This window comes from Miniopterus natalensis, chromosome 5 (genome assembly GCF_054644295.1).
Source record: "Miniopterus natalensis isolate mMinNat1 chromosome 5, mMinNat1.hap1, whole genome shotgun sequence".
Lineage (NCBI taxonomy): Eukaryota > Metazoa > Chordata > Mammalia > Chiroptera > Miniopteridae > Miniopterus > Miniopterus natalensis.
Window position 1 is genome coordinate 82,098,121 of NC_142085.1, and position 14,473 is coordinate 82,112,593.

The following is a 14,473-nucleotide window of genomic DNA, read 5'->3' on the forward strand; positions in this document are numbered from 1 at the left end:
AGGGAAACCAGGAGTAAATTTAACAAAAGAAGTTCAAAACTTTATAAAGGAAATCCTAAGAACTTAACTAAAAGGAAGGCTATGCTGTCTTTATGAACAGGAACATTCAGTATCGTGAAGACTTTCCCCCCACAAAACCATCTACCATTAGAAAGCAAAGGCAATTAGAGTCCCGACAGAATTCTCTGGACAGTCTGAGAAGTTGGTTCCAAAACTGCACAGAACAAAGGGCGAAGGCATTCCTAACAAAACAGGCAGGGGCTCGCTTAAATACTTTCTATAAAACTACGGAAATAGAGATGTTTGGTATTGCCGGCAGGAGAAAGTTAACCGAGGGAGCAGAGCCCATGGACAAAGCCTGCACACACACAGAAACCTGTCCGACAGAAATGGAAGTCGGCCAACAAGCAGTGGGTGAGCCATTCGTTAATGCGTTTTGTCAGCTGGGCATATCCATATGCAAAAAAAGTGAATCTGGATCCCAATATCACACCATAGACACACACACAATTCAATGTGGATTAAAGACTTAAATGTAGAAAAACAAAGCTTTATTTATAACCTTTAGGATATAGAATACCTTTATTAAGGATTTCTTAAACAAAATACAAAAGGCACAAAACACACAGAAAAAAGCTAATAAATCTGACATTAAACTTAGGAATCTCTACTTAAAAATACAAAAACCTAATTCTAATCAAACATCTAGTTCTAACTTCCAGTTTACAGGAAATAAAGAGGTTAGAAGACACCATGATGATACCATAAAATAATTCCAGAAGTGGAACATTTTACAAAACAACTGGCCTGAACTCTTCAAAAAACCAATGTCATTAAAAAGAAGGGAGGTAGAGACGGATGGATAAGAAACTCTTCTAGGTTAAGAGAGTAAACTGACAGGAACAACATAGTGCGTGAACCTTGACTGAGTTTGGATTTAAAAACAAACCAACACCTAAAAGTAGCATTCTTGACATGATCAGGGAAATTTGAATATAGACTATATGTTATGGGACTGCTGTTGATCTTGTTTGATAATAGTATTGTGGTTATAGAGGGCACTTGCTTTTGAAGAAATGCATGGTGAAACACTGAAAGGTGACATGTGATTGTATTTTCAACTTACTTTCAAATTGTTCAACAACAAAATGTTATTAACTAATAAATTTGGGTGGAGGGCATATGGATGTTCAGGTTTTGTGCTTCTATAAATGTATGAATTTTTTCATATTAAAAAGCTGAGCAGAAATTTAAAACTTGGGCTCTTCCGAGTGCATCAATAGAAAGGTGAAACAATAAGCCACAAACTGAAAGATGTTTGCAACATCTAATAGCAAAAATATCCACAATCTATATTTTTTTAAAAACTAGGTGCTTTAAAAAAATCTGTAAGACAACAGCTTAACATAAAATGGGCAAAACTCATGAAAAACACTTTTCACAGAGAGCACTCCGGAATGAGAATGTATAAGATGCCGAAATTCAAACAAGACTTCCACTCCAGGCAAAATGGATTAACAGGGGCAGGATTTACCTTCCCAACTAAACCTGTATAACGTAGAAACAACAGTTTCTCAGATGTAGGACAACAGGACAGCGACTCTGAAGGAAAGTCCTACAATGGCCCGAGCGCACTGCATGGTTTCCAGGCTGTAGCCCTGGAAACCAAAGAGCCTGGGCGTCTCCATGGGTAGAGAGCTTAGGACAGCCACGATCAAGTGTGTAGGGCGCAGTCCCGGAGAGCGGAGGGAGCCACACAGGGAGAGTTCCAGGTCCACAGAGGGTTCCCCTGAGTCTTCAGTCAGATACCAGTCAGTGTATACATGTGAGGACACTACCCAACGATGGGACAGAACCACCAGGCAAGAACAGGTGGCACAGTTTGGGAATTCACACAGGGCCTAGAACAGCTTTCATCCCCAAAGCCAGAATGGAGAAATCTCGTAAGAGACCAGGCATAGGGCAGGTTGTGCAGGAAGGTATCACCTAAGCAGTGGGCCACATTAGCCCTAAAGGCTATTGTAGTCCCACCTCATTAAGTTGAAAAGAAAGCTTTCAAAGAATCAAACTGTTTCCAAGTAACTTAATTAGGTTCCAGAACAAAGCTCAACATATTTAAAGGAATATAAAAAATTCCAGCACCGAACAACATAAAATTCAAAAATTACCAGGCATGCAAAGGAAATACAACCCAATAATGAGGGTGGGGGGAAATCAACCAACAGAAACAAACCAGAAATGGCCCAGATGACAGAATGGTCAAGAACACCAAAACACCTACCAGAAATTACTCCAGATGTTCAAAATAGGAAAATGCATGAGCGTGTTAAGGAAAGACATGGTAGGTAGAGAAGACCAAAATGAAACTTAAAAGTACAATGTCTGGCCCTAGCTGGTTTGCGCGATGGTTAGAGCGCTTGCCCTCGGACTGAAGGGTCCCGCGTTCGATTCTGGCCAAGGGCACGTACCTCAGTTGCAGGCTCGATCCCCGGCCCTGGTTGGGGCACGTGCGGGAAGCAACCAGTCCATGTGTCTCTCTCACATCAAGAGAGATGTTTCTCTCTGTCCCTCTCTCTCCACTCTCTCTGAAAAGCAATGGGGAAAATATCCTCTGGTGAAGGTTAAAGAAAATAAAAATAAAAAAACTAATGTCTGAGGTCAAAAATACAAGGAATGGAATTAACAAGAGACTGAATGCTGCAAGGGAAAAGATTCATGGACTCAAGGACATGATGGAAACTGTCCAATTTGGCATACAAAAAGGAAAAAAAGACTTAAACTTGGGAGACAATTGAATGTGGCCTAACATACAGCTAAAGTCCCAGAGGGAAAGCAGTGAGAGGAAAGGGAAGACAAAAATAATAATAACTGAAGAAATAGTAGCCAAAAATGTTCCAAATTTGATGAAAACCATAAAACTACAGGTAAATAGCCCCATCAGAAGAAATATCAAAAAAACTATACCAAGCACACCATAATCAAACTGTTTAAAACTCAAAAACTTACATGCAGCCAGAGAAAAAGAACACATTACATACAGAACAACAAAGAATGTAATAGTCTTCTTGCTGGACACCACAAGAAAATGCCACTTAAGCTCCCCTAGAGTGGCAAAATTACAAAGTCCAAAATTAAGAAGTGCTGGAGATAACATGAGATGAAGGTAACTCACACAGCGCTGGTAGGGCATAAGCGGGTACACCCACTGCACGCTACAATTCGGCATCATCTTGTAAAACGAAGACACCCAGACCACGTGGCCAAGCAGTGTTCCTCCCAGACATGCAAAGTTCATAGCAGCACTGTTTGCAATAGCAAAACCAAACCAAACCCACCCCAAACATCCACCCACCCACAGAAAAAAGGATGAACTGCGGTCTATCCATGAACTACACAGCAATAAAAATGAGTGATTCTCAAAAAGCACTAAGTTGAAAAAAGCAAGTCACAGAAGTGAGCATACGTTATACCATTTATATAAAATTCAATAACATACAAAACTTAACATTTCATTTAGGGATACTGATGTTGTAAAACTATAATGAGAGAAAATAACAAACACAAAATTTATAATAATTACTTGAGAAGGAGAGGGGACATACAGGACTTCTAAAATGCAGGTAATATTCATTTCCTAAGCTGGCTGATGGGTACAAAGATAATTATTATTTTTACCATATATACATGTTTTTTTGTAGGTATGAAATACTTCATTTTTTAAAAGTGGAAAATGTGAAAAACTTGAAAAATGAAGACTACTATTTATGTATAACAATAAAATTAGTGTAAAAAAGTATACAAAAAAAATGTTCACTTCTTTGTCTTTCTGTGCCCACACAATCATAATTAACCTAAAAGGGGCACAATTAGAATATAGGGGGGGGAACAAGCAGAGTCTTTAACTGCCTTGATTCAAAATCTGAACAAATATTACTCTAAGTTAGACAAGAGTAAATCCTTTAGCCACTCCTGTCGGATTCTTCATCTTTCATCTGTACTTAGATTTTTCTTTATCTTTGGATTTCCTGGGACTCCTGCTTCGGTCTCTCTTTTTACTCCTTTCCCTGTCATAGGGACCTGTTTGGTATTTGGATTTGTGACTATTACTATGGTGGCCACCCCTTTCTCGAGATCGGCTACGACTTCGGTTTTGAGGTCGGTCTTTCTTTTCACTCTTTTGTTTCTCCCAACAGCTTTCTTCTTCATAGTGACCAAACCCCATTTCTCTGTAGATATCCTGTCAAAGGAGCAGAGAGAATTACAAGTGAGTCTGTAAAATTGCTGTGAGTTAGTAAAACTCAGACAAGTCCACTATTAGCAAGCAGTCGTAATGGCTCAAGTTTGAACACTACCACTAATGCCAAAAGTCTTGTAAATTAAAAAGCAAAAATAATTCAGAAAAGGATTTGACCATTTTTCTAATCAACCTCATTGCTTTGTATCTAATATTGCGGCTGAACTGAAGGATTAGATCCAAACACAAGTAACTGAAATTGCCCAAATGAAATCAGAACAGGTCTTTAGAGTAAAAGCACAGCACCAAAAGTTCTGGTTATGTGCAGTCACCTTTCCATCTCCCTCTACTCCCCCAAAATGTGGACCCATCACTGATCTGCCAAAAATTCCCGTAAGAATCCTATAAAGAAGACACCATTTAACTAACGTAGCCTGAAGAGGTTTCAGACAAGCCCATCAGTCTAACAGGAAAAGAAAATAGATACTGCATTCTTTGGTCTGAGCGATTATTTTTAAAGTGTTCATTTCATAAAAGCTCCTCTCCTCTCCAAATCTTCCAATAAAATTTCCATGTTTAGACTAGGCTAATAGATGTTTTTATCAAAATCATTATTTACGTATTTCTTAGAAGTGATTAAGAAACACTGGAATAATCCACTGCCCCGAAGACAATAAAGTGGGTGCATTTAAGTCTCTTCTTCATATTAAGCAGCAGTAGTACTTTTCCCACATAGAAGATGGCTAATTACAACAATTCTACTTCTGCTTGAATTCTACCGTCAATTAAAATGAGTTATATTAGCGAGTGGCTGAAATCTAAAATGACCAGAGGAGTGCTCTTTCCAGAGATAGTTCGTAAAATTCAACTTTCTTAAAAGATTTCTCAGAGAAAAGGCAAAATCCTAAGGATTGAACTCCCAAGGGTCCCAACTCTATCACCGTTATTATTAAAGTAGATGTAAATGTCAAGTTTAAAATCTACAGTGATAAATACTCAGGGTTAAAGACTGGATTTTAAGAAAATGGTTCATAGTTACTCCACAGCTGTCTAGAGACTGTACATTATGCCTGGCATGGAGATTGGAGATTGCTGTACGTGAATAGAGATCTAATGTGATCACCATAGTTGGTGTTTATGAAATACAACATTATAAACTGACTCATGATTTTCCACACAATCCCAATAGTTTCTATCATTCTGTAAGCATCCCAGAGGTAGAAAAATGAATCGATATTTGGTTTAACCCTTTACCAATTATTTTCTAGCAAAACATAACATCCTTAGATAAAAGAATTTTTGTGCTTTCTGTAACATATACAAAATGTAGCTACTATGTGCAATTCTGTCTGTACACCTAATTTCTGAATTGGTTAAGACAAACTTTTAAAATAAAGAGACAGCTGATGTATAACTCCATAAAATTTCCAGCACATTATTACATATATAGGGATTAAATGCTTTGTTTAAAATGGGGAGGAGGGGGGAGAGAAGGTTATGAAGTACTTAACTCTTTGAAAAAATTGAGGAACCTGAAAATCTGAAATGCAATGGTCTTTGTCATTTCTTGAGGTTAGATTTTCCAGGGAAGGTTTCACAGAGAAGTTAGGACTTGAGATGAGCCTCAAAGAATGAGGGTTTGGGTTTGGATGGGCGGTGAGAAGGCTAATGTGAGTGGTGAAAGTGAAAACTGAGAAGCCAGGAAGAATTAGCATGAAGGAGAAAAACTCAGGTGCCTGGGTGAAGCCACCTCAGGGCAGATCCTCTAACTGTGGACTAGCACAGTGCTAAGCACCTTTGGAATACATATCATCCTCATTCCAGAAATAAGAAAACTGAGACTCAAGAGGTCTGCACAGATTGGAAGTCATTATTCAATTGATCAATAATTTGACATGTAAAATTGAAACACAGGTGATACAGAATAATGAAAAAAACCCCACACCTGACTGAGTCAAAATAAACATTACAGCTCCAGCTCTCCCACTGAACTATAAGGGTCCAGGGGCTGTGGGGTCAGGCTCTCATATCTAAGGTGAAGGAAGTGAATTAGATGAGCTCTAAGTCCTTCCCAGGACGGACTTTTAAAAATCCTATCATTTATTACATTTAAGGCATAAGACAAAATGATTAAACTAGCATGTGGCTAAAAAGGAAAGAAAAAAACACATAAAATGGCCAATTTAAAGCAGCCAACCTAACCTAGCCAATGATTTCACATAAAGTAGTAAAATAGAAGTCTAACTAAAAGCTGTCCTTGCTCTGGTCGCTGGAATTAAATCAAAGACTTAGCTAAATCTAAATCACTAAAATAACATTAAAGGATTAAAATGACAGCAAAAACAGAGTCTCAAACTCTAAGACTCCTGCACACCTATGGAAACCACAGAGGAGGACTGAGAGCAGCACGAACGCGTCTCAGCCAGGCAACCCACAGCCGAGCACTCATTTCCTGTAACCCAGCAAAACCCAAACCTCAACAACACAGAAACCATCTCTGGAATTAAGACATGAGATGGAAAAATTAAATAGAGAAGTTTTCGAATTGAACAGTAAGGCTGTCACTCAAGAGAAAACAAAGAACTTGAACAAAGAAGTTAAAACATTCTTAGTAAACTAGGCTCACCAAGCAAAATGCCAACAAACAGAAAAATTTGAGCTATACCCGAAAATTACCTAGAATTGAAAATTCCCTTTAATGATTATATTTTTGAGGCTGATATCAAAAGGATAAAAATCAGAATAATAGAAAAAATTTGGGGCCCACTGAAATCTTAAATATGGATGCTTTTATTATTTAAAAAAAGAGAAAATTAGTATAACTATATTATTACATGAAAGTATAAAATAAAAAAACATTTGCTTTAACTCAAAGATACAGACAACAGATTGGTAGTTACCAGAGAAGAGGGTGGTAGTGGGAAAAATGGGTAAAGGTAGTCAAATGTACGCTGACGACTGCAAACCAAACTTTGGATGGTGAGCTCACTATAGTATACACAGCAAATTATAATGTTGTACACCTGAAACTTATATGATGTTACTAACCAATGTTACCTCAATTAAAAAAACAAAACCATCTGCTTTAATTCACTTTGAGGGGAGAAATAAAGTTAGAAGATTATTATTTGGAATTTAACGATTTTATAGTTGCCAACTACCTTAAAATTCTCTAGAAAAATTCTAACAGTATTCCCCCAAAATATCACTTGATGCCTTTTACTCTGTGCCAGATGAGAATATTTGCTACTCCAAAGTTTTAAAAAAGCAAACAACACGATAAAAAAGATTCGTAAGTCCCGGCTGGGTGGCTGTTGGTTGAAGTGTTGTCCTGGACACCAAAAATGTTGCGGTTCAAACCCAAGTGGGAGCACCTATGGGAGGCAACCTACTGATGTTTTTCTCTTTCTTTCTCTCCCCTCCCCCTTCCTCTCTCTCTCTCCCCCTTTCCTCTCTCTCTAAAATCAATAAGCACATCCTGCCCAGCCGGGCGCGGCTCAGTGGTTGAGCATCGACCTAGGATCCAGGTGATCCGGGTTCGATTCCCGGTCAGGGCACATGCCTGGGCTATGGGCTCGATCAATGACTCATCATTGATGTTTCTCTCTCTCTCTCTCTCCCTCTCCTTTCCTCAATCTGAAATCAATAAAGATAAAAAAAAAAAAAAAAAGCACATCCTTTGGTGAGGATTAAAAAAAAAAAGATTCATAAAAAGGGGAAGAAACAGACTTAAAATGCAGCCAGTGTTTGAATTTTCTTTAAACCTCTTATCTCAGACACACCAATGTGTACCTGAGGCCTAGATTCATTGACAATTCCATGTACAAGTGCAGGACGGCGAGCTGTGGCTAAAGAACACATGGGGTAGGGGCAATAATTAAGGGTTTTTAGTGAAAAACATTAAATATTCCTAGAAATGTGATATAGGCACCTTTAAAAAAGCTAAGTTTAAAACAGAGTCCAGACATTAGGAGGGATATATTCCTGTTAGATCACATTGAAATATTACACTATGGGACAAATTATATTAGATTAACTATAGAATTTATGAAAGAAAACTGACAAGTATATCCCAGGTCAGCAGTAGAGTCGTTAGGAGTACAAATGTGAACTTAAATTGTGCCTCCACTATTTATTAGCTGTGTGAAGCCATGGGAAAGCTGCTTCACCTCTTTTGTTTTCACTTTCTTTGTTGTGAAATGGGGCCAAGAGTATCCGCCTCACTGTAGAGACTGAAGATGTTAGCTATGACTGATTCATGTGTGGATGACTTGGAGGACTGACCAAGGTGTAACTTCAAAACAGGCCAGGGCATGAAGGATGGCAAGCTTTAAATAGCCAAAGGGCTGTGGAAAGGAGCGGTTATATACCTCTGGCTGGACAACAGCAAGGAGTAGGAATATATGCTATCCACAAAATTGGGGGCTAAAAATATATCTACTTGCTGAAATTTTTAAAAATAAAGAATAAATCATAAAACACATAAAATGGTTAACTGTTGGGGGAAGAGAAAATGTGGAGGGGATAGGGATAGAAACTCGGTCTTCTGTGTGTACCATTTTGTAGATTTTATTTTGGAATCATATGAGTTTTTTAAAACTATGAAACAAAAAATTGTTAAAGCAATCCTTAAACATCAAAAAGAAATTAGTTGAAGTAGGAATCCAATTAATGGCATTATCACAGGAAGTACTCCAACTGATTTAAAACACAGTAATTTGACTGTCACAGTAAAAGTAGTAACAAAAGCCAGTGTAGAAAATGATTGCACACACTTTTTTTCTCACTTACTCTGAACAACATGCCTGTGAAATAAGTATTATCTCAATGTCACAGAGGAGGGAACTGGCTCAGAAATAACTAACTTGTTAAGGTCACATCAGTGACCAGCAGTGTGGAAATTTAAGCCTGGCTTTTCTAACAGCAAACCCTTTACTTTGCCAGCCACAATACATCTCTCCACGTGTCTCTGCCTGACATCCCCACCGTCCTGAGTTCCTTCTCACCTGTGCCTATGACACCCTCCGCATCCACCAGGGCCCAGCTCAAGTGCCTCCACGTGGTAAAATAAAAGCAAGGAGCTGTAGTGGAATTTGTTTTTCATTTAACTGAGAACCAAAATGCAGGCTGGGAATGCTTTCTTCTCTTTATAATCAATTTTCTTTTGGGAATTTTTACTATTATTGTCTTAGAAAATGCACTGTTCAAGAAAGCTTTGGGGATGATCGAGTTAATCATGAGTGCTGTTTTCATTTCATATATACAATACAAAAGGGAATAAATGGTTTACAGGTCCTAAACCCTCAAGAGCTGGAAATGCTGCACGTAACACTTGGTAATCAAGTGATAAGTGAGAAGAACTGTTGAACACAACCACACTTGCTTTTCATGGGACAAATGAGCATCCACAGGTGGTATGCAAATCACTGGCTTCACAGTATAAAACTATATATTAATTCAAAAGCAATCTTTTATAATTTGTGATATATACTCTTGAAAATGAAGGTTCATTACCCAGTGAAACCATTCTACACTTGAGACTTAGAGCATGCCCACCACTGAAAGGTACTTTATAAAGGGATAAAGTACTTATTTCTCCACAGCCAAGCCTGGACACTGGCAGTACCTGATTAGTATTTCTGACTGGCATGTAGCCCTCGTCGTCTTTTTCTTCAGAGCAGTGACGGGTTTTCTTCTTGTGCTTTTTACTTGCGTGTGAGTGACTCGACTTTGAGTCTTCTGCCTCCTCCTCTAGTATAAGATCATATTTTGCACTGCAGCAGCTAGTTAAGGACAAGCATGAGGACTGACACTGGTAATACATCAAACCTAAGAATCTGGTGGACAAAGGTGACCAAAAAGTTAAAGGTAACTTTTTAAAGCAAAAGCATCTTACAAGCATAGCTTATTTCTAAAACAAACCAGACTCATTTTTTTTTTATTACATAGTCAGAAAAAAAATGAAAAGAACCCTGACTGTATATAGGCAATTAACAATTGGTAAGTGGGCAAAAATATGGAGGCGGGAAAACTATATCCACAAATGAAAATATAGGTATCTAAAAAATAAGGAAGCATTTATCAATAAAGAAAAAATTTAAACTTAGAAGATGAGGCACATGTTTAACTAGGGGAAATTAAGATAATACAAACTCCAATGCCAGAAAAGCTATGTGAGATAAAGGGTGCACCCATGGGACTCCTTCTGTGAAAAGGAAAACAGCTCAATCCTATAGGAGGATTCAGCAATGCATGTCAACAGTTATCATGCTGACATTCAAATAAGAATTTTTAAAAAAATTAAATAAATTAAATGAGCAAAGGTATGCATGACAGGATTATTTTAAATAAAAACTGGGAACAACAAATAGCCTAGTAATAAATATATACTTAATTATATTGTAGTACTTGCAACATGATATATTATTTTATAAAGGAAGTTATTAACAATGACAAATGAATGCTATGAAAAACCTGGGAAGGTGTTTCTGAGAAACTAAAAGTGAAAAAAGCGTGAAGCAAAGACCGTATCTACTATACAGTGATTACAACTTTACAAAACTTTATAAATGATCAAGACTTGAAAGAAACAAGGAGAAATAAATATAATTTGTCTCGATGGCAGAATGATGAAAAAATTTTTAAAATTCCACATCAATGTTATAAAAACTGTGATAATGTTTTAATTCAGGTAAGTGTTTTCTCTAACATAAACAAAACTAATCCATGTCTTAGAACAAGAGAAAATGTAAAACTACTACAACCTCTGCTGAAAATAATCTCAATTTCTAAAACAGATTTTGGGGAAGGCTAGAAGAGTGGTTTTCAAAAGAAAGCTTATGAGGAAGCCCAACACTAAGGGCTATTTCAGCGGCATGTGGGACCAGAGCAATGGCAGATACACTTCCCTGAGGACCAGTTTCCCATCTGCTTTCACAACACCACAGTCTAAGCGGTCCTCAGGGATGACTCACTTCTACCTAAGACTAACCAGAAAACCACGGCACCTTTCCACTTTTCATAGGATGGCTAGAGACAGCCAGTCAGCCTGTACCGTCCTATTTCCTCTATTGTCACTAACCTCTTTTCTCCTTCATACGAAGTCAGGCCCTACACACTGTTTCCAGAGTACCTTCTGGACCTCCTTTTTCAAATACGAATTCAGTAGCCCCTGCCTGTGGTTTCGCCTTGGTGTGCTGCTTTGCACATGCTTCTCCCAGGCTTGAGAGAGGTGTTTTTCAAAATGCTGATCATGATCCAGCAATGCAGTACAAAATCCATTTAGTGGGTCACAGCCAGCATTTTTTAGCAACAGAATAGGAAATAGGTCAGACTCATGAATTTCCTTTTTTTTGTTCAATATTCTGATTGAGGATAATTAGCAGTGGTTTATACCAGGACATGTCTGCCTTCTCCATCAAACGTCAAAAGACTAAAGCAGGCACTGTTCATTGTTAGCTACATGTGATTGTTTAAATTTAAATTAATTAAAATTAAACAAGATTTTAAATTCAGTTCCTCAGTCCATCCATGCCCAATAACCATGTGGTTAGCAATTACATGAGATAGTGGGGATACAGATTTCCATCACTGCAGGAAGTCCTACTGGGCAGGACTGGCAGGAGATTTATTCTCAAACATGCCTAGTTTCTTCTCTTCACTCTTAGTAATCCATCACCTGGAACCTAAAATACTGTGATACTACAAACTTTCTTCTCAGACTGAAAGAGTTCTCTGGGAGAAAGACGCCCCCTACTTTATACTCTACAACTGTGCTTCCTTTTATTTGTCCTACACACTCCCCTTCTTCAAGCTGCAGTTATCCTAAAATAAATTGTCATTAATTTTAAAGATTTGATAAATAAATCTCAAGTGTATTCCGTCCATACCTTTTATGATTTTGAGATTTCAATCATATCCCCTCTAATGTTCATCTTTTCAGACTAAATCTTAGCTTACTGTTTGGTCTGTTTGCAAGTGAAAGCCTCGCCTCATGTTGATGTCAGTATACTGCAGACTTTACCCAGCTCCAACCCTTACTTACAATGTACTGCAGACCATCAACACAGTTTTAAAAATGAGTACATATCAAGTCAACCGATATTCATCTTTCCTTGATGGCAACTTGGAAAAGAAATGTCCCATATACAGTACAGGAAAAGAGAATCCCTAAAACACCAACAGAAACTAGAAAACAAAGAAACCATTTACAGAAAGAATCACAAAAGAAATAAGCTTTGCAATGTATGAAGTGATAGATTTATAATGAGAACATCAATGAAAAAATTAAAATGACATAATATGAACAGTATGTTTCATTGCTTCTTGTCTCAACCCAAAACTTGGAAAAACTGAAATAAAATGGTCAAGTCAACGGATTTCTTTAATCCTATAAAAGTCAACTCTTGCACACAACAAAAGCCCAACCTAATTATATAAAAGCAGCAACCTAATTATATAAAAGAACAACAGGATTTTGTTGTCTACACACTCACCATCTCCAAAGCTAAACATACGAGGAAGGTTAGCACAGAGGACTTAGCTTAGCTATAATGAGGAAATTTCTGACTATGAGGAATTTAAAACACTACAGTTATATACAGAAAATACGAATCTTACCTGAAGATCTTCTGAGAATAAGTGTTAACTTTAATCTAAGAGTAGGGAGGGAAAAGTAGGCTAAAGATTTATTTCAACCCGAAGTTTCTCCATATACAAGAGAATATACTGAAAAAGCAAAGTATATATAAGACAGTGAAAAGAGATAAATGTAAACTAAATGACCTCACAAACCATCTGGCTCCAGGGACTTTTTCTACAGCCTTTATGACTTTTTGTAACATATCACACAGTATTCAGAGTGTATGGTCAGCACATACTGACTGCTGCTTCTTATGAAGGATACTCCTGTTTGGGCTTTACTTTATCTTTCAGGACCAAATTAGATGGTTTATCCTGTTCTTTTTCATACTCCTTGAAATCACTCTTGGTATATTTTCCACCTTTATTAAAAAAAAGAAAAAACTTAATAAGAAAAATCCCCTAATTAATCAAGAACAGAAACTACTATAGAAGAAGTATAACATATAAGAGCTATTTTACAAGTGGCATATATATCAGGGGATAGAAAAAGACTGAAAAGAGAACAAAAGAATCATAATAATTCACTCTCATACTATTTTAACTGGTAGCCATATGCTGCCATCTAATGAAATATGTGAGCATTACAACACCGTACGTTCAAATCCTAAATGACATAGCACATACATTCGCTGGAAAATAATGTAGGGTTTAAGTAAAGCCACTATTGTCCATGAGAACATTAGGTCCAAAGGAAGCTAAGGGTCTGGGACTTAAGTCTGAGACTGAGAGGCTTACAAGTTTGGAAGAAGTGAGGCTTTAAAGACCTGTCATCTGTCAAAAGAGACTCTGCCTTCAAATCTCAACAGAGCACCAAGCAGGTAGGGGACAGCAGGACGTGTGTAGAAGTTTGCTAAGAGATGCGAGATGAGAGGGTTGGTGTCTCTGCTTTGAAATTTTGCTTTAAGAGCACCTCTATTCCTCCTGAGAGTCAAAACTGAAATCAACAATAATCCCCTTCAGAAAAACAGGACTTGAATATACTAATTTGATTTTTTTGTTCACACAGCTGCAAAAAGCACATCATCTTCGTGACTCAATTTAGTTTTCACAAATCACTCAAAATAGATGGGAGTGTCAAAATCTAGTCATGTATTCTAGTAGTAGGAAGGCTTCATGGAATTCATGGAAGAAACGAACAGTACAGGGAACCCCAATCCAAGTCACTCTCTCCTACCATGGAGAGCATGGCTTCCATCGGGTCTGCCTTGCCTATTCGTCATTAATAATTTCACCCTTCTCGAACTCCCATAAGGTAACACAACCTACCAAACAATTCAGCACATCACTCCCAGCACATCACTCCAAAGATAGTCCCAGTACTATCTATTTCTTTCTTATAAAAAAAAAAAAAATCATGGGAAATAAAGAAAAAGGTGTTATAGAGAAGAAAGTAATCCGAGATTTCCTAGTGAAAGCTAGCATTACATGGTAAATTACTGCCAAAGTGAAATCTTTTATATGTACAACTTTTTTATCCACTTGTCAAAATGAAATCTTTTAAAAACACTACATCAAAAATCAAAACTCCATGTAATTTCAGCATACCACAAATCCAACCTAAAGTCTGACGTGCCAAATTTATTTGACATACATAGA

General features: G+C 37.5%; 1 protein-coding gene across 1 annotated transcript in view; it reads right to left on the reverse strand.

Moving 5' to 3' along the window:
* Positions 1–563: 563 nt before the first annotated feature.
* Positions 564–14,473, reverse strand: part of PPIL4 (peptidylprolyl isomerase like 4) — a 28,999-nt gene continuing 15,089 nt past the window's right edge. Inside the window, exons 11-13 of the mRNA XM_016223973.2 lie at positions 13,140–13,236; positions 9,861–10,008; positions 564–4,237 (exon numbers count right to left, since the gene is read on the reverse strand). Coding sequence (XP_016079459.1) covers positions 3,989–4,237; positions 9,861–10,008; positions 13,140–13,236 — 494 coding nt within the window. The 3' untranslated portion in view covers positions 564–3,988. The remainder of the gene's footprint in view (positions 4,238–9,860; positions 10,009–13,139; positions 13,237–14,473) is intronic.